At 44.8% G+C, this 23,848-nt stretch overlaps 1 protein-coding gene across 1 annotated transcript in view; it reads right to left on the bottom strand.

Moving 5' to 3' along the window:
- Nucleotides 1-23,848, bottom strand: part of LOC135977176 (maestro heat-like repeat-containing protein family member 2B) — a 49,136-nt gene that overhangs the window by 21,846 nt on the left and 3,442 nt on the right. Inside the window, exons 2-23 of the mRNA XM_065576484.1 lie at nt 22,361-22,483; nt 21,341-21,499; nt 19,496-19,639; nt 16,283-16,375; nt 15,742-15,811; nt 15,516-15,629; nt 14,402-14,475; nt 14,016-14,138; nt 12,856-12,939; nt 12,097-12,241; nt 11,585-11,625; nt 11,129-11,270; nt 9,618-9,670; nt 6,957-7,064; nt 6,482-6,601; nt 6,106-6,228; nt 4,757-4,909; nt 3,923-3,949; nt 3,475-3,597; nt 2,983-3,062; nt 2,358-2,493; nt 2,090-2,189 (exon numbers count right to left, since the gene is read on the bottom strand). Coding sequence (XP_065432556.1) covers nt 2,090-2,189; nt 2,358-2,493; nt 2,983-3,062; nt 3,475-3,597; nt 3,923-3,949; nt 4,757-4,909; nt 6,106-6,228; nt 6,482-6,601; nt 6,957-7,064; nt 9,618-9,670; nt 11,129-11,270; nt 11,585-11,625; nt 12,097-12,241; nt 12,856-12,939; nt 14,016-14,138; nt 14,402-14,475; nt 15,516-15,629; nt 15,742-15,811; nt 16,283-16,375; nt 19,496-19,639; nt 21,341-21,499; nt 22,361-22,483 — 2,335 coding nt within the window. The remainder of the gene's footprint in view (nt 1-2,089; nt 2,190-2,357; nt 2,494-2,982; nt 3,063-3,474; nt 3,598-3,922; nt 3,950-4,756; nt 4,910-6,105; nt 6,229-6,481; nt 6,602-6,956; nt 7,065-9,617; nt 9,671-11,128; nt 11,271-11,584; nt 11,626-12,096; nt 12,242-12,855; nt 12,940-14,015; nt 14,139-14,401; nt 14,476-15,515; nt 15,630-15,741; nt 15,812-16,282; nt 16,376-19,495; nt 19,640-21,340; nt 21,500-22,360; nt 22,484-23,848) is intronic.

The following is a 23,848-nucleotide window of genomic DNA, read 5'->3' as shown; positions in this document are numbered from 1 at the left end:
GTAGCAGTTCTGCAGAAAAGGACCTAGGGGTCACAGTGGACGAGAAGCTGGATATGAGTCAACAGTGTAATTTTGTTGCTAAGAAGGCTAACGGCATTTTGGGCTGTATAAGTAGGGGCATTGCCAGCAGACGAGGAACGTGCTCGTTCCCTTTTATTTGACATTGGTGAGGCCTCATCTGGAATACTGTGTCCAGTTTTGGGCCCCACACTACAAGAAGGATGTGGAAAAATTGGAAAGAGTCCAGCGGAGGGCAACAAAAATGATTAGGGGTCTGGAGCACATGACTTATGAGGAGAGGCTGAGGGAACTGGGATTGTTTAGTCTCCAGAAGAGAAGAATGAGGGGGGATTTGATAGCTGCTTTCAACTACCTGAGGCGGGGTTCCAGGGAGGATGGAGCTTGGCTTTTCTCAGTGGTGGCAGATGACAGGACAAGGAGCAATGGTCTCAAATTGCAGTGGGGGAGGTCTAGGTTGGATATTAGGAAAAACTTTTTCACTAGGAGGGTGGTGAAGCACTGGAATGCGTTACCTAGGGAAGTGGTGGAGTCTCCTTCTTTGGAGGTTTTTAAGGCCTGGCTTGACAAAGCCCTGGCTGGGATGATTTAGTTGGGAATTGGTCCTGCTTTGAGCAGGGGGTTGGACTAGATGACCTCCTGAGGTCCTTTCCAACCCTGATATTCTATGATTCTATGAACTCACAACCCTGGGTTTAGCAGGCCAATGCTCAAACCACTGAGCAATCCCTCCCACCGCTTCCAAGACATGGATGTTTAGATGGGAGCCAAGGTCTGGAATGCCAAAAGGGGGCTGCATTTGGCATCTTGTTAACTAGGGTGGAAGCTCTTTTGTTGTTGACTTGGCAAATCTAATTATAGAATAAGTCATCAGTTTGGGGGATTGGCTGCCCTCTACTTTTTGCAGTCTGCCCGGAGTGTGGTCACGGCATTGTTGTGTAAACCTCTCTCTTCTGGAAGCAGGGGGATCTTAGTCACCTTGAGATCCCAGCTGCTGCCCTGGAAGAGTTTTTCATGCATTTGCATGGAGAGTCAGATCTGATATAAGCAGGGAAGTCGCTCAAGGAAGAGTAAGAGGCTATACTCACTGTGCTATTAACTGTCTCTTGATAGGCAGTCAGCAGCTGGGTGCTGGCCTGCAAGGCCCTTTCTCTCTCCCACTCCTTCTCTGAACTGACCCATGGCCTTAGTAGCTGTTGGTAGAGCAGGGGAATGGACAGAGTTAGTACCAGAAAATCCCTCCCAAACGTTCCTCTTCAACAGGTTTAATGGTCACTAAAATCCCTCTCCAAAGCATCTGACCTCGGTGTAGCAAAGGAATCACATGTCTAATGGAAGAGCCCCTTAGATATACAAGTCCCAGGGACCAGATTCACCTCTGGTGATTGAAGCCAAAGGAGGTACATGAGAGATGAATCTGGGCCCGTGTATGTGATGTCTGCTGTAGACTGTCTGATGGGAGCTGTCTAGCACTTTGCATGCTGTTTGATGTCTGCTGCTGTGGTCTGATTCCTGGGCAACTTCTCCCACGTCGAGTGGCAAAATGACAGAGAGGAGCATTTCTTTTTATTAATTTGAATAAGAGCAGAGAAGTCCCCCCAGCCCAGCTCCTTTTATAACTTCATTTTTATACGGAAGGTGCAACAAACTCCCCACCCCTCAGCTCTTCAAGATATTCTGTTCATGTCTGAGGAACAGGAAGTCTCCTCTGAATGAGTTTCCATACACAGGGCTTAACTCAATAGTAATGAATTCCTCTTCGAAGAAATGATCAGTTTCAACTGGTTCTCTTGGATTTGGCTACTGCAGTGGTGATTTTCTTGCCGGTCCAAGTAATGTCAACTCCATTGTAAGAACTTGATCCCAATCCAGCTCTGGCATAAAATGGCATAGCTTCCGTGGATTTCAGTGGGGCACATGCCCACTTATCCCAGGAAGAATTTGGTGCTTTCTCCCTAAAATTCACTCCGTTGTGGAAAATTCCTCCACAACTGAAGCTTGACCCCCTAAATCTCTGACTCTTCCCTGCTGTAACGCAAGAAACAATCTCCACCACGGTTCAATGGTCTACTCACTTCAAACATTTCCTGGAACCAGTCTGCAGTTGGTTCTTCCTCCAGCAAAGTCTTCATTAGCTTGCCAAGGGCTTCCACGGACCCTACGTACAGTGACTGAAACCAGAAGAGAAGGAGTGAGGCTCAGCACAGATCATCTGTGTGTGTGGGCTGGGGAAAGCTAACCATAACCTTGCCAGGGAGGCCATGTGTGACTGCCATTACCCAGTGCCTGCTGGGCAGAAATACAGTGGATGGTGCCAGAGGAGAATTGTTGTCACGTACCTGTATATGCAGAGCATCCTTTGCTGTCTCGCCTTCCTCTTTCGTCTTCTCCAAGGGAGGAAGGGGAAATAAACTTTTGAAACACTGATCAAGGAGCTCACGGTTATCCTCCAAGGTCAAAGATGGTTTGAGTTTGCTGGCAGAAGAAAGATAGGGAGAAAAGTCATGCATTAGACTCAGTACCACCTCCAAGTACAAGAAATGGGTCCAATGACTAGAGATTGCCTCAGTCTAGAACCCCAAATGCAAACAACCCTTCACTTTGCAGCTGAGCACCTCTTTGCACCTCTATTAAGTATTGGCTCATCTAGAAGTAAAGCTAAAGCTTCAAGTCCCCTTTTTAGAGAAACCCACAAGCTTCCTTCCCCCTGCCAGCTAGCCAGACCCCTCCCTCCCCATCTGAACTCTCCTCCATTGTACTGCATGCCCCACAACCTGCAATCTTGTGTCTTTCAAGCACAAACCTCCAAATGGACACATTCAAACCCTCAAGAACGAAAGTTCTGCTGGTGAGCAGCATGTGAGCCAAACCGTGCAGGCATCAGACTGCTCCCAACCTGACACTCCTGAATTAACAAATAAGAAGTCACCACAGTGCCAGGAAATGTGGCAGAAAATAGCCTACCTCAGATGTCCAATGGCAAGAATTGCCTTGTAGCGAACTGGAGATGCCAGGGAATCCAGTGGTTCCTTTTTAATGAAGTCCTGAAATGCATTAATAGGGACATAAAAAATGGGAAATGGATTTGAAAGGCAGAGAGGTCTTCCTCTCACACCCTGAAATAGGGCCATATACCAGACCTGTGATAAACAGACACCGTACTCAGCAGGCTCTCTGCCTCTGAAATGGACCATAGGGCCATCTGCAGGCTATACGGAGGACAGAAAGATAATTCACCAGACACAAGCCATTCCTTCCAGTTACAGCCCACAATATGTCAGCATCTCTGCCGAGCTCAGAGTGGACCCAGCATTCGGGTGACATGCAGGTAGCTCATGAGACTGCAGTAGTACAGTCACAGCCAATGGATAAAATAACATCTCCCTGGAAAACCAGTCTTATTGCATTACAACAAACTCCTTTGTACTTCAGTCCTCAAAGCTCCTAATCACTCACCAGCATGTAGCCAAGGAGCTCCTGTTTGTAAGAGAATTCGAACTCCTGGAAGTCTCTGGTCTCCAAGATGGCACAGCTAATCTCCGTGACATTCTGGATGAGGGTTAATTTTAGGTACATGTCCTACATAATCCAGAAGGAGAAACAAGAGGATGTGGATGAGAAACTGAGAGAAGAACTAGAGTCCAGAAGATAAAGATCAGGAATTAAATCTAGCCTCAGGAGAGGAGAGAGGTGTCCACAGACCCCAGAAGGCAGAGAACCCCGGCTCTGCACCCACCTCAGAAGAAGAGAAAACCCAGGTTCATCAAATAAATCCAGGTCCACTTACACCAGAGCAGCCAGGACTCCTGCTTGATGTAGCAAGGAAATCAAGCTCTGTGCAATTTAAACAAGCAACTTGTGTATAGAAAATGCAAGAGCTGAGGGCAGATTATTTAGAATTTACCTTGTTCGTAAGAGTGATGCCCAGCACCTGAAAAACAAAATGCAAAACAGCTCTTAGCAATGTACATAGTCCCCCATAACACACATCCTCAAAATGTCCTGGCTGGTGAATATGGAGCAGAGAGAAATCACTATTGTTAAATCTTCCAAAAGGCAGGAAATGTATCCAGAGGGGGTGTTTTGTAGAGGTCAATATCAGGGGCCATACTATGTAATATTTGCATTTGTGAACTACTGGAAGATATAAGTTTGGTCAACTGTTTTTGACAATGCCTAAGTGAGAGTCTCAGTCAGACAGGGCAGGATTGAATGGCAAAGTGACATGGAGAGGTTGCTCTGAGATGAGAGTCAGTGCCAGCAGTCAGACACCTAGGGAACAGAAATAAGGAGCACACAGACAAACAAGAAGACAGATAAGAGGTAAGGGAAGTAGTGAGTCCAAGAAACAGAGTGACAGCAAATCAACTAAATACAAGCTAGCACTAGTCTCTCTTGGGTAGTGAAAGATAGAGCTAGATACACATACATATTAGGGGAGTTAGAGTGTTATTCTGAATAGCCTGAGTGTGACTGCATCTGAATTACTGTGTAGCTGTGGTCTACAGAATTTCAGAAGAATATAGAGAAACTAGAGAAAATACAAAGAAGAGCAACAAAAATGCTACAACATGTGACAGCTCACGCTCCATCCATTACAGTTTTAAATTTGAGTTATGTGACAAATTATTGCTCAAAGGAGAGTTTTAGAAAATACAAGCCCTCTCTCTATAAACTCAGAGGCAATGCTATCACTTCAGGGTAATGCCCCTAACCCTTATCGCACAAAAGCGCTTACCCGACAACTGGCTCTGTAATGGTGAAGGATGTTCCCTGTGATGTCTGCCTCTACTCGGGAGAGAAGCTGCTCTTTTGGAGCATGGACAGCCACGTTGCTGTATGTCAGCATCAGGGTGCTGCGAGTCTTGCCTCTTTTCCCATGGTGGTAGTCCTAGACAATCGGAAACGTCACTAGAGACAAGTTCTTCTGATTCGTTTTGCCTTGGAATTCTGATCTGCTGACCGAGGAATTGCTCACAGTAGCAATGGCAGCTTGCACTTGCAAAGCTCTTTTCAGCCAAAGATCTCAAACCACTTGCAAACAGTATTTAAGCAATATAATAACTGTGTGTGGTAGGGAGTTATTAGTATCTCCATCATTCCCACGGGTCACTCTGACACAGAGAGCCTAAAATGCTGAACCTACAGCAGTGAAGTACACGGGAGCTTAGTCCTTGACACTGGTGGGTACAAGATCAGGCGCTAAATGTCTTGCCTAAGGCTGCACAGTGAGTAAATGCAGAGTCAGCAATGGAAGCCCAGAGGCCTAGTCTCCTGCTCTATCCTCTAGATCAGTGGTTTTCAACCAGGGGTACTTGTGTACCCCTGAGGGTCTGCAGAGGTTTTCCAGGGGGTATATCAACTCATCTAGATATTTGCCTAGTTTTACAGCAGACTACAAAGAAAGCACTTGCAAAGTTACTAACCAAAATTTCATACAATGGCTTCTTTATACTACTCTATATACTACAGTCTGAAATGCAAATACAATATTTATATTCCAGTTGATTTAGTTTATAATTATATGGTAAAAATGAGAAAATAAGCAATTTTTCAGTAATAATGTGCTGTGCCACTTTTTAATAATTTTATGCCTGATTTTGTAAGGAAGTAGTTTTTAAGTGAGGTGAAATGTGGGGTACAAAAGACAAATCAGACTCCTGAAAGGGGGTACACTAATCTGGAAAGGTTGAGAACCACTGCTCTAAATCAGAGGTTCCATAATTGTCATCTGTAGACCACTGGTGGTCTACCTACAGCAGGTTCGTTAGCCACATGTTGCTTGCAACACCTTCTCATTTCCGGGATTAAAAAACATATAAAAATACCTTAAATGTTTTTCCATGCAAGCAACTGATGTAGTTCCCACACATTGTGCATGGGAGGGGTGCTCAAGCCATTAGACGATAAAAATCATTTGAGAGAACCCCAGCTCCAGATTGTGCTCCTCCCTGCTTAACTGCAGGCATCACACAGAACGCATACATTGGGGGACAATGCTAGCTGACCAGAGCAGACACTACCGCAGGGTTGCTGCCCCTGCTTTAGAGGGAGAGGAAGTTTGAGAGAACCCCCTGGCTCCTTTACCTTCAGACGGTCGATGAGCCCAGAAATCTTAACCTTGCTGATTGCAGCCCCAAACTCCTGAAGTGCGTTCAAGGTGAGGTCCAAGTGGCTCTCAGCAGAGAATGCGAGGACGGAAATGACTCCCTGTCACCCAAGAAAAATACTGGTTAGGATCTAACCAGGTGCCTGATAGACCCCACGACTCCATTCCTTTCACCTGAAGTGGTGTAAAGTGCCAATGAGGCCTGAGACACATGGGGAGAGGGAGGGGGCTGAGTGAAATAGCAATGAGGATATGAAGCAAAATGGCATCTGTCCCAGGCCAACTCAGAGCTGAGCCCCACAGGGAGCATTCAGGGATTACTTGGTAAAGTGGGGAGAGGGACAGAGTCCTCACCTCTCTCTCAGGGGCTTCCATATAATCTGTTGTTGTCAGAAATTTATGAGTCTGTGATTTAACGTGGACCAGGTCCTGACAAACTGCTAAGGATGTTCCTAGCGCCTTATACAGGAAACTCTGAAAGAAAGAGACCAGCACTGAGATATCGGTAACACAACGTGCCTGTCAGTACAGACCCAGCTCAGCAACATTCAGGAAGGAACAAGATAGCCAAGTCCAAGCATCCCTACTGCAGAAACATCCCAACATCTAGCCCAGCCAGAGAACCAACAATGCAGTACAGACAAGCAGCCTGTCCAAGCAAATATTGGAAGGGCGGGCTGGGGGCAAGAGAGCAGGGAACAAGTAAAAACAAATTTTATATGCAGAATAAAATATAAAGTAATGAAGCCTTGAGAGAAGCCTTATGCAGCCCCCCAATCAGAATTTTAAGGGAAATTAACTAGAAACTAAGCCTTAACAGATAACAAACCTTCTCTTTGGAAGGGCTGGCATAGCTGGCCATCTGCTGGCTCAACTCAAGGCTTATCTGGCTGCTCCAGGCACTGTTGTCTATCGTCTCCAGAGATGTTCTTAGGAACTGAGTGTAAAACAAGAGGTAAAGTAGATGGTTAATTGCAAGAATTTGGGGATTGTTGTGGGGTTTGTTTGTTTGTTTGTTTTCTTCCTTGTTCTCTGTTTAAACTTTCCAATATTCAGGTGTCATGGGAAGATTATTTCCCTATTGAGAACTGTAAACATCAACAACCCAGACTTCCTCTGCCTGTTGTTCTTAAACCTTTGCCTGATGATTCCTCTCAGTCTCCAAACCCAGATGGACAGTGAATTGGAGAATGAGATGGAGCCAAGAAATCTGACCATTGAGGAGTGATTTTATAGTGGATGGAGAATAGGTCTAATAAATTTTGAACAAAGAACCCTGGACTACCGAAGGACCAGGAACCTTCTCTGAAGTGCTGTGGACCCTTTATGACACCTCCCAAGAGTACCCAGGGTTGTGAGGTACCTCACTACCACCTGCCCTTAGCATGAGGAAGCCTTCTCTGTGCCTGCCAGGTGTCAGCTCCTGACTCTGCCAGCCACAGGAAACACAAGCACACCCTTCTCACCCCATCCAGCTCCTCTGTCCTTCTACAGGTAAGCAATCGGTACACTCCAACCGCCGAGCCCTCTGTGCAGCCCCAGAATGTCCAGCCCCTGTTCCACTGGACACTCACAGAATTCATAGATTTGCTACATACCACGTCACCGGTGTCACCTCAGCATCACCGCTCCATTTAACACACTTAGATACGTTTAGAGTGAAAACAACTATGCTTCACTTAGATACGTTTATAGTGAAAACAAGTAGAGTTTAATTCACAAAGATCAGAGATTTGAGAAGCAGCAAGTAAAATTAATGTAAACAAATGGTTACATAAAAATAAAATCATAACACACTTCTAGAGCTTAAACTTAGATAACCAAACATTCCCCTGTCTCACAAAGGACAGCTCCCCCAAATCTCTCTCCCAGCATGAAACACCCAGACCAAATGTGATCCTCCATTCATGAGACAAGCTAGCTGGCAGTTCATCCAATAGGCGAAGGATACCTGATGCAGGATACCTCTGGACCTCCAGATATAGTTCCAAGCATCCATTGTCTTCACTTGTAAACAGGGTACCCCCTATTGTTTGTTTGTTTTTCTTGTATCGAATCTCCTCTGGAGACTTTGCAACCACTTGATTAGAATGTTGCTCTATTGATTAACATCCACTGTGAAGAATTACTCATCTACATACAGCCATTCAGGCAGATAAGCATCTCCTGCCTGAAAGAAACTTGTTGATCGCTTTCTGGTGACCAGCCCTAACTCACAGACCTTAAAAGCATAAACTTCAGTATACAACCATAACGCCTTATATATTATCCATCCAGTCACTGTGCAATGATTATGATGATCCGTGTGGCACAGGTTTCCAGTAAAGTTTTTACATGACACCCTTTGATTATATAGAGATCAGATCCAGGGAATCCTGGTAATCTTATGCACTCCTGTGGCCTCTGCCACTGGGCACCCAAAGGATCCGGGGTCACATTCTCAACTCTCATTGAAGTCAGCGAGAGGTTAGTAACTCTCAGCACTTTGCTGTTTCGTGCCCGAATTTTGAACAGCAGCCAGGAAATATCAAAAACCTCACAAGAGAACCTAATCTTATTTGATTTTTTAGCCCAAAGAATTTCAAATGAGCCTGGATCTGGAATGGGAAATTCTAGAGTGTAATCCAACCCCAAATGGAACTCCAAACCTTCTGGGGCTTATTTGTCACTAGTTCCTTTCCTTTCATTTTCAGCGCTCGCCATAAAAATGTTCCTTGTCTGGATTTACACGAGGCTGTAAAGAGCTCTTTCTGACCAGAAAGGCTTCTCCATGAGATACAGTCACCAAACCTTGTCTTGTCTCTTTTCCTCGTTGGGTTTCTCAGAGCAAATTTTCTTTTGAGTGGCAAATAGAAAAAAAGAATCCTTTAGATGTCCCCCAGTGATGCACTAGCACCATTAGCATGCTGGTTTTATGGTTAAGTTTTGTGTTGTTCCCAGAGGTAATACAGAGTTATTTATAACTAGAGTTGGTTGAACAATAGTAAGTCCATTTCACAAAACAAGTGGGATTTTTCACCACACAAATGAAAAGTGAAAGAAACAAAAATATTTTGCTTTTACAAATCAAAAATGACCATTATTCAATTCTTTGTTTTCCCCCCTTTCCTTCCCTTTATCCCTCATCCCCATGCCTTTTTCCCCTCTTCCACTTTGTGACTGAAAAAGCCAGAGGGGGGAGGAGACAAACAGGAAAGCAACTGGAAAAAAGCCCTCAAAAAATCAACATCAGTTTAAAAAAACTAAACATTTTCTATTTGGGTTGGGGTTGTTTTGTTTTTTGTTAAAAAAAAAAAAAAAAAAAACTGAAAAATTTGAAAATCTCCCATGAAAATAAAAAAGGCCATTTTTCACTGAACAAAAGTTGCAAATGAAATGGTTTGACCAGCTCTGCTTCTAATGAATAATTTATCATTAAGTTTTTCCCCAGCTGGTACATTTGGAGGGGGGAGGGAGGGCTGTGACAATACATCTGAAAGCCATCTTGTACCTGAAGCAGCATGTGCTCCCACCGTTCATGGTCCAGGAAATTCTCTGTGTTTCCTATAAAGCAGGAGGCAAAACAATAGTGTCACCTAGGTTAGCAAGAAGAGTCGTCCCAGGTATCTCCTTTGCATAGGGTGACCAGACAGCAAATGTGAAACATCGGGACAGGGGGTGGGGGGCTAATAAGAGTCTATATAAGAAAAAGACCCCAAAATCGGGACTATCCCTATAAAATCGGGACATCTGGTCACCCTACCTTTGCAATCTGTCCTTCTAAAACCCCTGGTCTGCCAAGCTGTAACATACCTGGGCTTTCAAGGCTAAATGGGACCTACACCAACGTTCTTTGTTGGACCAACAGAAAGTATCATATTATGTACCCTGCTGGCATTTTTATTCAGGGTCAACCCACCAGGAGTGAGATGCCGAGCACTCCCAATTCCTGTTGACTTTCATGGGAGCTGAGTGTGCTGAGCACCTCACAAAACGGTTCAGCACATCAGAAGACTGGGTTTAATGTGAATACAAACTTTTCCTGCATAAGAAGAGATTCTGGACTCGATCCTAACTTGATGTAAATCGGTGTAGCTTCACTGAAGTCAATGGAATTATACTGATTTACATCAGCTGAGAATCTGGCCCTGTTTCTGAATGTCCAGCTCTAACCTACCCTTCTTGAATGTCGGCACAATGTAGTACTGGGGACTCTGTACAGCAACAACAACTAGGGAAGATACAGCTCATTTCTTAAATCTGTTTTTGAATATCAAACCCACTTGAACATTGTGGGGTCCGACGTTCATCAGAAACATATCGGGTTTGTGCTCCACGTAGGGTCTGTCATGCTCCACAGAGACTACCCTGGCACAGCTACGTCATTGGAGCTCTGCTGGCATAACCCCATAGTGTAGACACAGCCTACACTGACTGAAGGGTTTTTTCCACGGAGGTCAATAGATTCATACCACTGTAAAATTGGTGAAAGACATTTTTGGGACCACAATACCTAGATTCTACATAGGGCAGCCACTTGGCCAATCTAGCTTTTATGGCTCAGGTTTCCTTACAGAAAGAAAACTCTGGGTTTTTTAATTGAATCGCCCTTGAAAGTAAACATGGGGTTTAATTTTCAGAAAAATTTAGTTTGCAAAATCAGACTATATATGTTACCCCAAAATATTTCACTAACCTCCAGCTTCATGGGTATTCACCTTCCCAACTAATAACCTAGCAAAGGTGTGGGGGGAACTGCTGTATAATTTCCATTCAGCTGAAACCTTCCTGGCCTGATTCTGCCCTGATTGAATTGGCCTCAGTGGTTAAACTCTGGATTTACCCCAGTGGTTCCCAGTTATCCAGGTGAAGGAAAAGTGAGGGCCCAGAACCCCAACTTCAATTCCCCACTGTTCTCATGTACTGCAACAGGAATGGCACAACACATGTCAATACGAAGCTGCATTTTGTGGCTTCCCTTCTATTCTCCATGGACCGCACTCCTCCTAACTAGCACTTTACCTTCAATGTACTGCAGCAGAGGTGGGATCTTTACTACCCACATCTCACCCACTGCTGCGTGGATAATGTGGTGCAGGGCCTTAAGTAATTGCAAGGCAGCATATCCATGTCCTTCTCTTTCATAAGGGGATGAGGCTACTACCTGTCAATGAGAGAGAAAGAACAGGCTAAGTTTTGTCAGCACAACACCAGTTTGTTCCTGAAGGAGGGAATAGTTCAGACTCTCTCATTGTGGAGACCGTACAATAGAGTTTTTGCTTCTACTGCAGTGTCTTCCTGAAGAAGCAAGCATTCTAGCTAGTACGAGGATGCAGAACAGTGTGTCTCAGGAGAGGGTGGAGAGAGAGAGACCCAATCATACACATTCCTTAGCCTGTCTATAAGCATCTAGCTATAAAACCGATTTTTATAGTTAACTGTCCCACTTCACATTCTCTATTCTCATGGTCTACTCACCAGGAGTCGCGCCAGCAGCCCCTGGGGTGTAGGGAGTTTCACTAGGGAAAGAAGCAGAATAGCATTCATTATGCCAGGCTTTGCAGAGAGTCCTGCTGATGTTATTCACCTATCCATTTCCAACCTGCCCACCAATGTTGAATACAGCTGATAATAATTTGCATTTCCATAGTGCTTTTAGTCTCTGAGCATCTCAAAATGCTTTACAAACAGGAATGAATTCCGCCTCACAGCACCTCTATGAGGTTGGCATTAATTACTCCTTCATTTCACAAGTGGGGAAGCTGAGAGAGAAAGATCAAGTGATTTCCCCAAGGTCACATCAGAATTTTGGTGGCAAGCTGGGAAGAGAACCCACGTTTCCTAGCTCCCTCCCATGGCCATGTTGTAATCACAAGACCATCCCTCATTCATTTTAGCCTCCTGATTGCAGACGAGAGAACTGGAGCAGACTGAACCTGTTCATTTCATAGGGCCTGGAGAGAATAAATGAAAGAGTTTCTGTTATAAACCTGGTCCACTGTAGTCGAGGCAAGCAGCTTCTTCTCCTTCCTGCTGCTTTTTCTCAGCCAGTTCCCTAAGGCATCTGCAGAGAGGCTTCAAAGTACCCGTGTACTGAGCTGGCACCACATACTCCAGAAGCCTTGGCCATAACACCTGCAGAGAAGAGCGAGACTGTTCAGTACATAGCTATTTCCATTCCCCCACCTCCAGTATCCTGCTGTCTGAATCCCTCCCTGTCATGTAGCTTCTCCTTTTATTCCTCACTGACCCTTCCCTAACCTATCACCTCATCTCTCTCTCCCCAACATCTCACTCTACCTGTCCGGTGCCCCCGCACTCTGTCTTTTAAATACACTGCCTAGTTTGGTGAATCCTCTTTCCCTGCATTAGAGCATTATGGAGCTATTTAGATAGCACCATAAACTCACCCAGAACTTTACAAACTTTATAGAAGGCACAGTTCCAGCCCCAGTATCTGTTCAAATCCAGGATCACCAAATCTAAATTTCAGAAGGGGGAGTTCAGACAGTGGAAAGAATTAAGGGAAGATCTCTGCAACATGATTCCTTCCAGGTAAGTTGCTTTATATCTTTTCTCTAATGTGAACCACATACTCCTTGATGAAGGGGTCACACCATCCCTGACATGAATTTGACATGCTGTTCCTCCATTATGCTGACTGTGCAAAAAGCTTCCTTGTGGAGAGGTACAAGGAACGTAAGGAAGAATGTCCCTATTTCAAGAAGCAGTAGCAATAGGTCACTTACTTGGGACATTCCACTGACTGAGGTGTCCAGACATTGCAGGATGTCAATGCACAGGGTTTGGATAGTCCTTTCTTCCTCAATAGCCTGGGTGAGAAGTGTTGTACCCTGCTGTGAGATAGCTATATAGAACTTATGAGCTAGTAGCAAGACACTGGCTATAGAATCAGTGTCCTTCTCTTACAAAGCCATCTTGAACATTGACCTATGCCTGCTTTTATATTGCACCGGAAGTGCACAAACGTCTGAAGGGAAGAGCATAATAGAAACTCCTAACTGGTGGGTCAGATCCCAGGCTTAGGAAAACCCTAAAGTGAAGGGAATGATTCACTGAACACAATAGAGTTCCCCCAACAGTGTTAAAATTTTTTAAATTTGAAAAACTGTTTCATCTTTTTATCTCTGAGGAAAAATATTCAGTCTCTGCCCAATGGAAATAAATATGCAGAACCAGGGGGGTCCACTCTGTTTGTTCTGATGCCCCAACCAGCTTGGGTCATTCTGTGTGTAGTGAGTGTGATTCTATCAACAACTTACTGTAAAGTTGAACTGTTTATGTTAATACATATCATGGATCCAGTCACGGAGCACAAAGTGTCTGGAGCCCCTGGCTGTGTCCATGGATAGAAATACGGATTGAAGATATTTTTAAACTAGTACATGTAGAGTAGAGTATGTACTGAGGGAAATATGCAGCAAGCTTTTCCAGGCTCCTGACAGTCTGGGATGCAGCCTGCATAACCTCGGTGTTTTGCTGATAGTTTATGTATGCTTCAACAGCCACAGAATTGGGCATCATTATGTTCTCTGGAGAGTCTATTGAAAACAAAAAGATGTGCTTCCTTGTACAAGAACATTTCACTGAAAAATGGTGTTTTCAGAATTTTCAGTGTCTCATCAGAGGTTTGAGCAACCTAGATAACTCTGTTAGATGTAAATACCCAGTGTGAGATTCTGATCTCTGTTACACTAGTATAAATCCAGAGTAACGCCACTAAAGTCAGTGGAGTTACCTTGACTTTACACCAATATAACTGATCAGATTCTGGCTCTAATCATTCAGTCCAGCTGTCCCTGAGTCAAAACTCCCACGGCAGGCAAGGGGAGCAATCAGCATGCAAGAATGGTAGGACCGAGTCCTATGTGTTAAGAACTCTCCTTACCAGTTTGCTGGTGGACACACTGAACTCGTGGAAAACATATGCTACCATATCCCATGCTGCACAATTCTCCACACTTCCTGAACTGAGCAGCCTCCTGATGAAATGAAGAACTGCCTTCCTCACCTGCAAGGGTAGAGATTACACACATGAGTTCTTGTTATCCCTTCTGCCTGAAATAGGAGATAGGATATGAGAGTCCTTATGCTTTTGAGTTTATCTCCTTGGATTATAAACATGGCTACATTTAACACTGGCAGGAGAATGACATGCCTTCTCTACTCTGCAGTCTCTCCCCTGGATCTGAATGAAAGCTCCACCCAGATATCCATTCATCCCATATCATTGAAAAAAACTGAAATATTTCACTGCTCCACACACAATCTTACCTTAGCATTCTGATCACTGAGAGTGGATTTCACTGCCTTCACAATCAGAAACTTTTTAACTCTTGTCTCGGGCACTGAAAGATAAGGAGAGGTGTACAGTACTTCTTTGTTCCACTCACTCACTTTCCACATTGGAATTAATCCTGGATTTCAAAGGGCCCTATTTAAGAATAGTACCGAGCTTCTCTCATCTACAGAATCAGTGGGAAAAACATAGGACCAGACTCTGGTCTCAGTTACACCAGTGTAAATCTAAAGTAATTCCACTTCTATAAATAGTGCCATCATACTACCATGATGGAAATCTTAAAAAAGCGTTAGATAGACTGGGGTCACTGAAGTTAATCTGTGTTTACACCAGTATAACAGAACTCAGAATCTATAGTGTATAATACTGATGAATATCGAGTCAGGAGTCCTATTTTATTTGTATCTGATTATTGTTAACATGCATTAGCCCCAAGTTAACTTCTGTATTTGAAGTTGAAAAATACCTTGGGCTACATTCAGCACTTAGTTGAACCTGTTGATTTCTGGGTGGCCATATGGGGGTAACTTATAGCAGCATTTGGTTCCTTAGTGGATATCCAAACCACTGGTGACTGTGTGTTATAGAGCCTCAGTGCCCCATTTGCAGAGGCGATGAGTCTGTTACAGCCCTGCCGTGCCTACAAAGCCTTGGTTCTTTAGCTCAATCTATAGTAGCTCATGCTTTTAGCTCTGGATCAGGGCCGGCTTTAGGCCGATTCCCCCGATTCTCCTGTGCCTAAGAGGGCCCTGCACTCCACGCCTAACAGGGCCCCGTGCCCAGTGGCCTTTTCAATTTTTACTCACCCGGCGGCGCTCGGGGTCTTTGGCGGCACTTCAGTGGCGGGTCCTTCACTCCCTCCGGCTCTTTGGCAGCACATGAAGGAGCCACCGCCGAAGTGCCACCGAAGACTTGGAGCGAATGAAGGACCTGCTGCCAAAGACTCGGAGCGCCGCCTGGTGAGTACAAGTCCCACGAATCAGACCCCGCACTTCCTAAAGCCGGCCCTGCTCTGGATGTCCCCAACTTAACCCTCAGCATGTCGGCCAAGAGGGCAGCTGGCACAGTTGCTCCTGTGTTACTTACAGTCGGCACCAACAATGGCACTGAGCAGATTCAAAGAGGCCACACGAACAGCCTCATTCTCAATCTCCAGCTGCGAGTGCAGAAATGCTATCAGATCATCAGGAGAAGAACGGGCTGCAAGGGAACAAATCACGTCCTCACTGACAACAGAACTCTTATTCTTACCATACCTGACAAAGGAAGTTACAAGGAAACCACTGTGCAACTCAGAGTCTCTTCCCCTTACCTAGCAGAACTACACAATAGAGCAGCTCGGTGTGATTTTCCGTGCTGAGCGGCTTAGCTTGAGAACAGATCTGTGGGAAGAAGGGAAATGGTCAAAGAAAAACTAATCAGAAGCAATTGAAAAGAAAATGTTCAATTAATTTCTAAGCTTCCACTTCCTACTTGTCCAAATAGAGATCTGAACCCCAGGTAGATGGTACTGAATGCACAGCAAGAATCAAACACAATGACCAATACATTCGATAAGAGAAGCTAAAGGGTTTTGAGCAGCAGAGCTGATCTAATCAAGAAACAGCCACAGTTTTTACTATACAACTCTGACTCCCCTGATAATCGGCTTATGGTGAAATTGCTTTACAAACTGAGCTGGATATTAGCTAAGAAAATGAGACCGCTACCTGCTTACTCTTGAGCCTGCAGAAATCAGTAAGGCATGAGGAGGTGCCCAGGCTCTGCACTATCATTCGATAGATTTTTATTGTTAATATGCTTCAGATCTGCTGTGCCTAAACTCAAGGGATCCAAGCAAAACCACCCCTCACCTGGTTGTGCAGAGAACTGCAGATGGCTTGAAACTTCCTTTTAGGTAGAGGGATCTTATTTTCAAAAGAGACCTTCAAGAGCTGGCTCAGACTCTGCAACAGAGGGTGAAAGTCAGATGGTGGCACACACAGGAGCAATATGTAGTGATTGAAGCAGCTTCAGGGGATTCCTAGATTCCAAGGCTGGAACGGATTATTGCCATCATCTAGTCTGACCTCCGGTACAACACAAGCCATAGACCTTGCCCAGAATAATTCCCAGAGCAGAGCTTTTAGAAAAACATCCCAATCTCGATATAAAAACTGTCAGTGAGGGAGAATCCACCTCGGCCCTTGGTAAATGGTTCTAATGGTTAATTATCTCACCATTAAAAATGTACGCCGTATTTCCAGTCTGAATGTGTCTCGCTTCAGTTTCTAGCCATTGGATCAAGTTACACCTTTCTCTGCTCAACTGAAGAGCCCATTATAAAACATGAATCCCTCGTGTAAGATATTATAGACTGTCATTAAGTCACCCTGTCACAGGATAGGTCCACCCTGTCAGGGTGGTACCAGGTTGTGGAGGAATTGAAGTAGATCTGGGGCGGCCCAACTGGCCTAGTCTCCCTAGCCACCGCAGCAGTCCTGGCTCCTAGGGCAGCATAGCCTAATGGTCGGGATCAGTGCAGCAGCCCTTCGGTGAGGGTCCACAGCCCAACAGCGCGAGTCACTAGGGCTGCCCTTCTGGGTATGGCAGTGCGGCCTAGTGGCCAGAGTCAATAGAACCACCTTTTGCGGCAGGGAAGTGTTGCCTAGTGGCCAGTCCTTCTCCACTGGCTCCTACCTATTCCACAGGTCCCAGCCCAGGGCCCTGTCTTGCCGCAGGGGTATCTGCCTCCAGCTCAGAGGGGATCCTTCCCAAACATGCCGAGTCAAAGCCTGGTACCTCAACTGGATCAGTGCTTAATCCACCTAGGCTACTTCCCACCCATTCTTCAGCAGCTGGTAGTCTCCGGGATTCTGTGGTCTCTCCTCCATCTCTGGCACTGGGTGGCTGGGGGTTGGTTGCAGCCACAGTCCGGCTGGCCTCTGAATCCTGGAGCACTGGCAGTCTCTCTGCAGGAGCCTGCAATGCACCTCTGCTCCCTTCAGCAGTCATCTCAGCCTGAGCTGAGCGGCTCTCTTTTATATCCTGGTTCCAGCTGAAGCATGCCCAGCAGAGATGAGGGGGCATGGCCTCCTCCGCCCACAATGTATGATTAACCCCTGCTGAACCAATGCGGGGTAGGTAAACTCCATCACACACCCTTTTACTTTCTGTTTGTTAAACTCAATAGATTTAAAGAAGAACAGGAGTACTTGTGGCACCTTAGAGACTAACAAATTTATTAGAGCATAAGCTTTCGTGGACTACAGCCCACTTCTTCGGATGCATATAGTTCCATTCTATATGCATCCGAAGAAGTGGGCTGTAGTCCACGAAAGCTTATGCTCTAATAAATTTGTTAGTCTCTAAGGTGCCACAAGTACTCCTGTTCTTTTTGCGGATACAGACTAACACGGCTGTTACTCTGAAACCTGTCAATAGATTTAGTTCCTTGATTCTACCACTAATCCTTTAATCACTGTGGCTCTTCTGTCAATATCTTCTCCAATTTATCAACAGCCTTTTTGAATTGTGGGCACTAGAACAGGACACAGTATTCCAACGGTAGTCACACAAGTGCCAGATTTAGAGGTAAAATAACCACTGTACTCCGACTTGAGATTCCCCTTTTTATGCATCCCAGCTTTAGCTTTTTTGGCCACAGCGTGAGTTCGTGTTCAGCTGAATATTCATCATGACCCGCAAAATCTTTTTCAGAGTCACTGCTTCCCAGAACCGCATCCCCCAGCATGTTATGTATGGCCTAAATTCTTTGTGCCTAGATGCAGACATTTACATTCAGCCGTATTTAAATGCACCTGTTTGCGCCCAGTTTACCAAGTGATCTAGGTCACTCTGAATCAGTGAGCTGTCCTCTCCATTCTTTACCACTCCCCAATTTTTACCTCATCTGCCAACTTTACCAGTGATGGTTTTATGTCCTCTGCCAGCTGATTGATAAAAAAGGTGAAAATCTAAGGGTAGGTCTACACTTACCCAGTAGTTCGGCAGCGAGCGATTCGAGGAGTACCGCAGAGTCGACGGAGTACCGCGTGTGGACCGAGGTAAGTTCGAACTAAGGTACTTCGAACTTCAGCTACGTTATTCACGTAGCTGAAGTTGCGTACCTTAGTTCGAATTAGGGGGTTAGTGTAGACCTGGCCTAATTCCTTCCTGCATCTAAACACTTTTCTCCTTTGCTGCTTGAAGCTTCCAGAATGTCTCTGATGCCATCTACATATTGTACTATGTTTAAGCAGTTGTGTAGTGCCCTGATGCTATCAAACAAGTCCATGATGCGTTGGTTCCCTCCAAATCATGGGTATTTCAGCCCCAAAAGTGACCACATACTCTGTACCAGAAAGCTTCAACCAACAGAGATGGTGAGTAAATATCACTACCAAGTAGTTATAGCTGTCTCATGACTTCATTTACCACTGTGTAGCCCCACTGAAGACAGAATATGGCCCCTTACTTCTTCTCATGTGGTACTGAGGGTAGATGAAATAGAGAGAAGAGGGGAGTGAGACAATATCTTTAATTAGATTACCTCACCCACCTTGTCGCTCTAATATCTTGGGACCAACATGGCTACAACAGCACTGCATAGAACGGTAGATGAAATAGACATGCAATGCTTTTATATCGATCTAGTTACATAATCCAAAGAAATCACCCTCAAGCCTCCTTAGTATTAATTTTCAATCATTGACAGTTGGCTTGGTACTGACCAGAGACAACATAGGGCAGCCCCTGCTCTGAGCAGCTTATGATCTAAAAGAGAGACACAGAGTTGACAGGATGTACTGGGAAATCACAAGGGGGGAGTATTTTGTTGGGGAGGGGGGCAGATGATTTGTTTTTTATCTCCTTATCATCCTCCCCCAGGAAACAGAGGATGCTTTTCATAAGAGGCATTTACCTACAAATCTTGTTGCCTGGGTCACCATGTGTATAAACCCAGAACTCGTGTGGATATTTATTATCTAACAAGTCACTGTCTAGACCAGGAAACCCCACTGGCAGCAAATTCCTCGTGCAGTTCATACATGCACACACATAGACCTTAATGAGTGGTACCTCACCTTGGTGATGTGAAAAACATCAATGTCCTCCTTATATTGTTCAAGGACCCATGAGATCAGTTCAAATACCCGATCGTGATGCTCCTCTTTGTGTAGCAAGAGGCTCATCATGGGACCAAGGGCTTTGATGATGGCCTGCTTGAGCTGCATAGATGAGACACAGAATTTATGTTCCTAAGAATTCATTCAATATCATCCAATGGGCACACCTTTTCTACTTCTAATGAGTGCAACTTCCCTTGTTCCACTGTAGGAACGGCCCTATCTCAATATTTCCTGGTAAAGAACCGGGACTCGTAGGGTTGGTTTCAGGATTATATTCTAATGCACCTCACAACTACACCAGGTGAAATATTCCCCAGATTAGTAGGCATTCTCGGCCAACTCAAAACTGCTGTAACTCCACTGGGGCTGAATGGACTTATATCAGGAATTAATTTAGCCCACTATCCCGTGTTCATCTGCACATTAGGTGCATAACACTAGAATACATGTACACGGTGCACAGACAGAATTTCCATGATGTGGTGACATTATAAATATATGGGTTTTAGATGTTTTACATGACACTCTGTTCCATCCAAAAGGACCTACCATTAAATGCCATCATCACACAGAGTGACAGACACATAGAATTTAACATTACAATTTCTGCTAAAGGTTTAGAAAGCCAGCAATTCTCACCTCCAGATCCTCACAGGTCAGCCAGTTGCTGGTCACATGACATTGTAAAGGAATAATTCTATCGCAGAATTGCGATGCACCCATTCTGGGGAATGTGCACTTTTCCCAGTTAGTAAAATATACATGGACTGCCATTGACCATTTTTCCAGAACTGCATGGAAGGAGAGAAGACAGGCAATGTGAAAAGGACATATTAGTAACGAGGAGAAGTTGCTTTATCAGTGAACACACCCAGGCCTAAAGTTTACTACACAGCCTTTGTGTCTGTTTATTTTAAATTATATCCATGAGTCATAAAGGGCCTGAATTTACAAATGCTCAGCACCTCCTGCAAAGTACGGAGCACTCTCAACTTCACTGAGTGCCACGGCAGCCAAGGAACGCAGCACCTGGTGCAATCCAGGGCAGGGAGCATAGTTTGGGGCCGGTTTGCAAACTTGGCCAGTCACTTAAATCTGTACCAAGACCCCCTAAATATCCATTTTGGGCACCTACAGTAGGTGCTGCACTTACCACCACAAAATGCTTGTCTCAGCCTGCTGTCCTTGACTAACTCCAACACGGAGAACATGCAGGTCAGGGTAGTTTCCACATAAGGGATACACTCAAGTGCTGCAGAGAAAGGCCAGAAGAGAAGGAAGAAAGATAATCAGCTGCTCTCTGCCTTCTTACAACACAGAAACACCGTGGGGCAGGATGCTATGGGCTCCTAGGTCATTTTGTGCTGCGTAAGCAGAGCAGAATGGCTTTAAAGCAGCCATTGAAAGCCAGTGGGGGATTCACCCTGAAGAGGGGAATCCTCCACCAGTGTACAGCTGTGCCCGATGCCCAACTCACTCCCAGAGTAAGGGGAGAGAGCACTGGGGCGGGATGGGAAGTGGGGTGGAGAAGAGCTCCACTAGACCTGATCTTCCACTCATTCCCATCCTCAAGGAACTTCAGTCAGGGGCATAAGTTAGAGCTTGCACCTCCGTCTGGATAGCTCATGATCTGAAAGCCAAGAACTAGCAACAGCAGTTAATCTTGTGTCTCTCCCCACACACACCCGCGTGCACACACTCAAACAGAGCTCTGTTTAGCTGTAACATTTTTAGGTAGAGAGAGTAATCCCCTGTCCTTAAATGAAAGACAATAACTTTGAAACAAAAGATGGAAGTTACCATACCATAGGCTGATGACAGGTTGCCCCACGTAATGAAAATAAACTCATCCAGTGTTTTCAGATGACACTGCAGCTCGCACATCACCTCATAGAAATAGCAGCGTGCCAGGGTCACTAAGGTGTTGCTAGCTGCCAATTTTAGTTCATTTGTTGCTTCCTAAAAAAAAGAGAGAGAGAGAGAGAGAGAGAGAGACTGAGGTGACTGAAGCCGGTTGCACTAGCCAGAGTTGTTTATATGAGTCAAGTCCTTATTTCTGTGCATAAGTTGTGAATGAAGCCTCCCAACTTTCTGTGGCTAGAGTCATTAGTCATAAATATTCATCGAGTCATTTGGCTAAACAATTTTCAGCCTTTGAGTTCCTTGCAAGCTGCTTAGTTAGACTATTTACTATTAGCTACTTGTGGTGGATGTCATATGATATTTTTCCCTGCTCTTCCCTGAGGAGGTAGTGAGACACAGACTGGGCAGCTTCAAGATATTCAGAGAGCTTTCCTGGAATAAACTGTCCCCCAAAGGAGGCTGACTTCCTTTGGAACAAGAGAGGGATTTTTCCATGGGTTTTCCTGCTGGCAAACTATATTCTAAATCCAATGCTGCTTCTTTTGGAGATAGCTCAGATTCTGTCTGTCTTGGGGCTTTATACTGCCATTTATCGCGATAGTATCAGAGCGCCTTCCACATAACATCAGGATCAATAATGAAATCCCTAGTAGACTTTGGGAAAGACTTGCTCATTAAGAAACCATAGGCCTGTCTCTGTGTCTGATATCGTGTGTCTCGGGTCCTGATCCTGCAAAGCACTTAAGCACATGTGTAACTTTCGCATGTGAGTTCTCCCATCCTATGCATGTGCACAAGTGCTGTCTAGGACCTGGGCTTTCGTCTGGAGGAAGGTGTGGGCCTCTAACAGGAGAATATATTTTTGTTTCAGTATATAGTTTACCCCCTCAAAAAAGAGAGTTTTAATTAGTTAAAGCTTTGGAGCCTTTGATCAGTATCTCGGGAGAACTAACTTACCTGAGTCTCTCTCATGTGGTTGGAGGCCAGGGTTATTATTTTGTTCAGTAGCCTTCTCTCTAGGCCCCCGGTGTCCTGCTGTAATACTTTTTCCAGGACACAGTAAATATCTGCTCTGTTTTGCTGGGGACAAAACATAAGAGAACAAACAATTGGGAAAAGTTTTTCTTGATGACCACACAGTCATTTGGCAAATAAGCCCCTGCCCTACAGAGTTTACAATCCAAACATGAAATGACTAGCCCAAGTCTTATCATAACAGAGCAGGTCCGTGGCCAGGAAGAGAATCCATCTCTCCTGAGTCATTATCCAGAGTTCTATCCACTAGGCCACACCGACTCCTCAGCCTGCATTGGCTTAAGTGGTGTAAAACATGCCATGCCCTCCAATCCCCGCATTTAGCAGCACTTCAGAAGCAGCCGAGCAATTTACATATTTTAATCTTCCTGGAGAGAAAAGAGCCAGAATAAGCCTCCTTCACTGCCCCCTTATCTAGTTCATTTATTTAAAACAAACAATACAAATGAGCACCTTGCCCTTGCTCTATCCACTCCAGACAGAATTTGTAAATTTGTAATTACAAAATACCCAACTCCCGCAGTAAGTCCTCAACAGCTCCTAGGGGAAATTAGCTCAGCAGTTAGAACTACAGTGACAGTCGCACACTCAAAGGTGTCTTTTATGAGGCCCATCAGTGTAGAAATTCACAGATGATACTAAATATGGAGGATTCAGAGTAGCAGCCGTGTTAGTCTGTATCTGCAAAAAGAACAGGAGTACTTGAGGCACCTTAGAGACTAACACATTTAGGTGAGCATAAGCTTTCGTGGGCTACGGCCCACTTCATCGGATGCATGTAGTGGAAAATACAGAAGGAAGATATATATACACAGAGAACATGAAACAATGGGTGTTACCATAATAAGGAGAGTGATCAGTTAAGGTGAGCTGTTGTCAGCAGGAGAGAAAAAGAACTGTTTGTTGTGGTAAGGAAGATGGCCCATTTCCAGCACTTGACAAGGAGATAAAACTTCAAAAACAGACTCCAACAAGAGACTGCTGAATTAGAATTAATTTGTAGATTGGACACCATTAAATTAGGTTTGAATAAAGACTGGGAGTGGATGGGCCATTACACAAAGTAAAACTATTTCCCCATGCTTATCTTCCCCCCCACCCCAGTTCTTTATATCTCCTTGTCAAGTGCTGAAAATGGGCCATCTTCATTACCACAACAAACAGTTCTTTTTCTCTCCTGCTGACAACAGCTCACCTTAACTGATCACTCTCCTTATAATGTGTATGGTAACACCCATTGTTTCATGTTCTCTGTGTATATATATCCACTACATGCATCCGATGAAGTGAGCCGTAGCCCACAAAAGCTTATGCTACAATAAATTTGTTAGTCTCTAAGGTGCCACAAGTAAAGTGGGCAACAAAAATGATTAGGGGGCTGGAGCACATGACTTATGAGGAGAGGCTGAG

Source organism: Chrysemys picta, chromosome 22, assembly GCF_011386835.1.
Source record: "Chrysemys picta bellii isolate R12L10 chromosome 22, ASM1138683v2, whole genome shotgun sequence".
Lineage (NCBI taxonomy): Eukaryota > Metazoa > Chordata > Testudines > Emydidae > Chrysemys > Chrysemys picta.
This window is presented reverse-complemented; position numbering and strand designations above follow the sequence as displayed.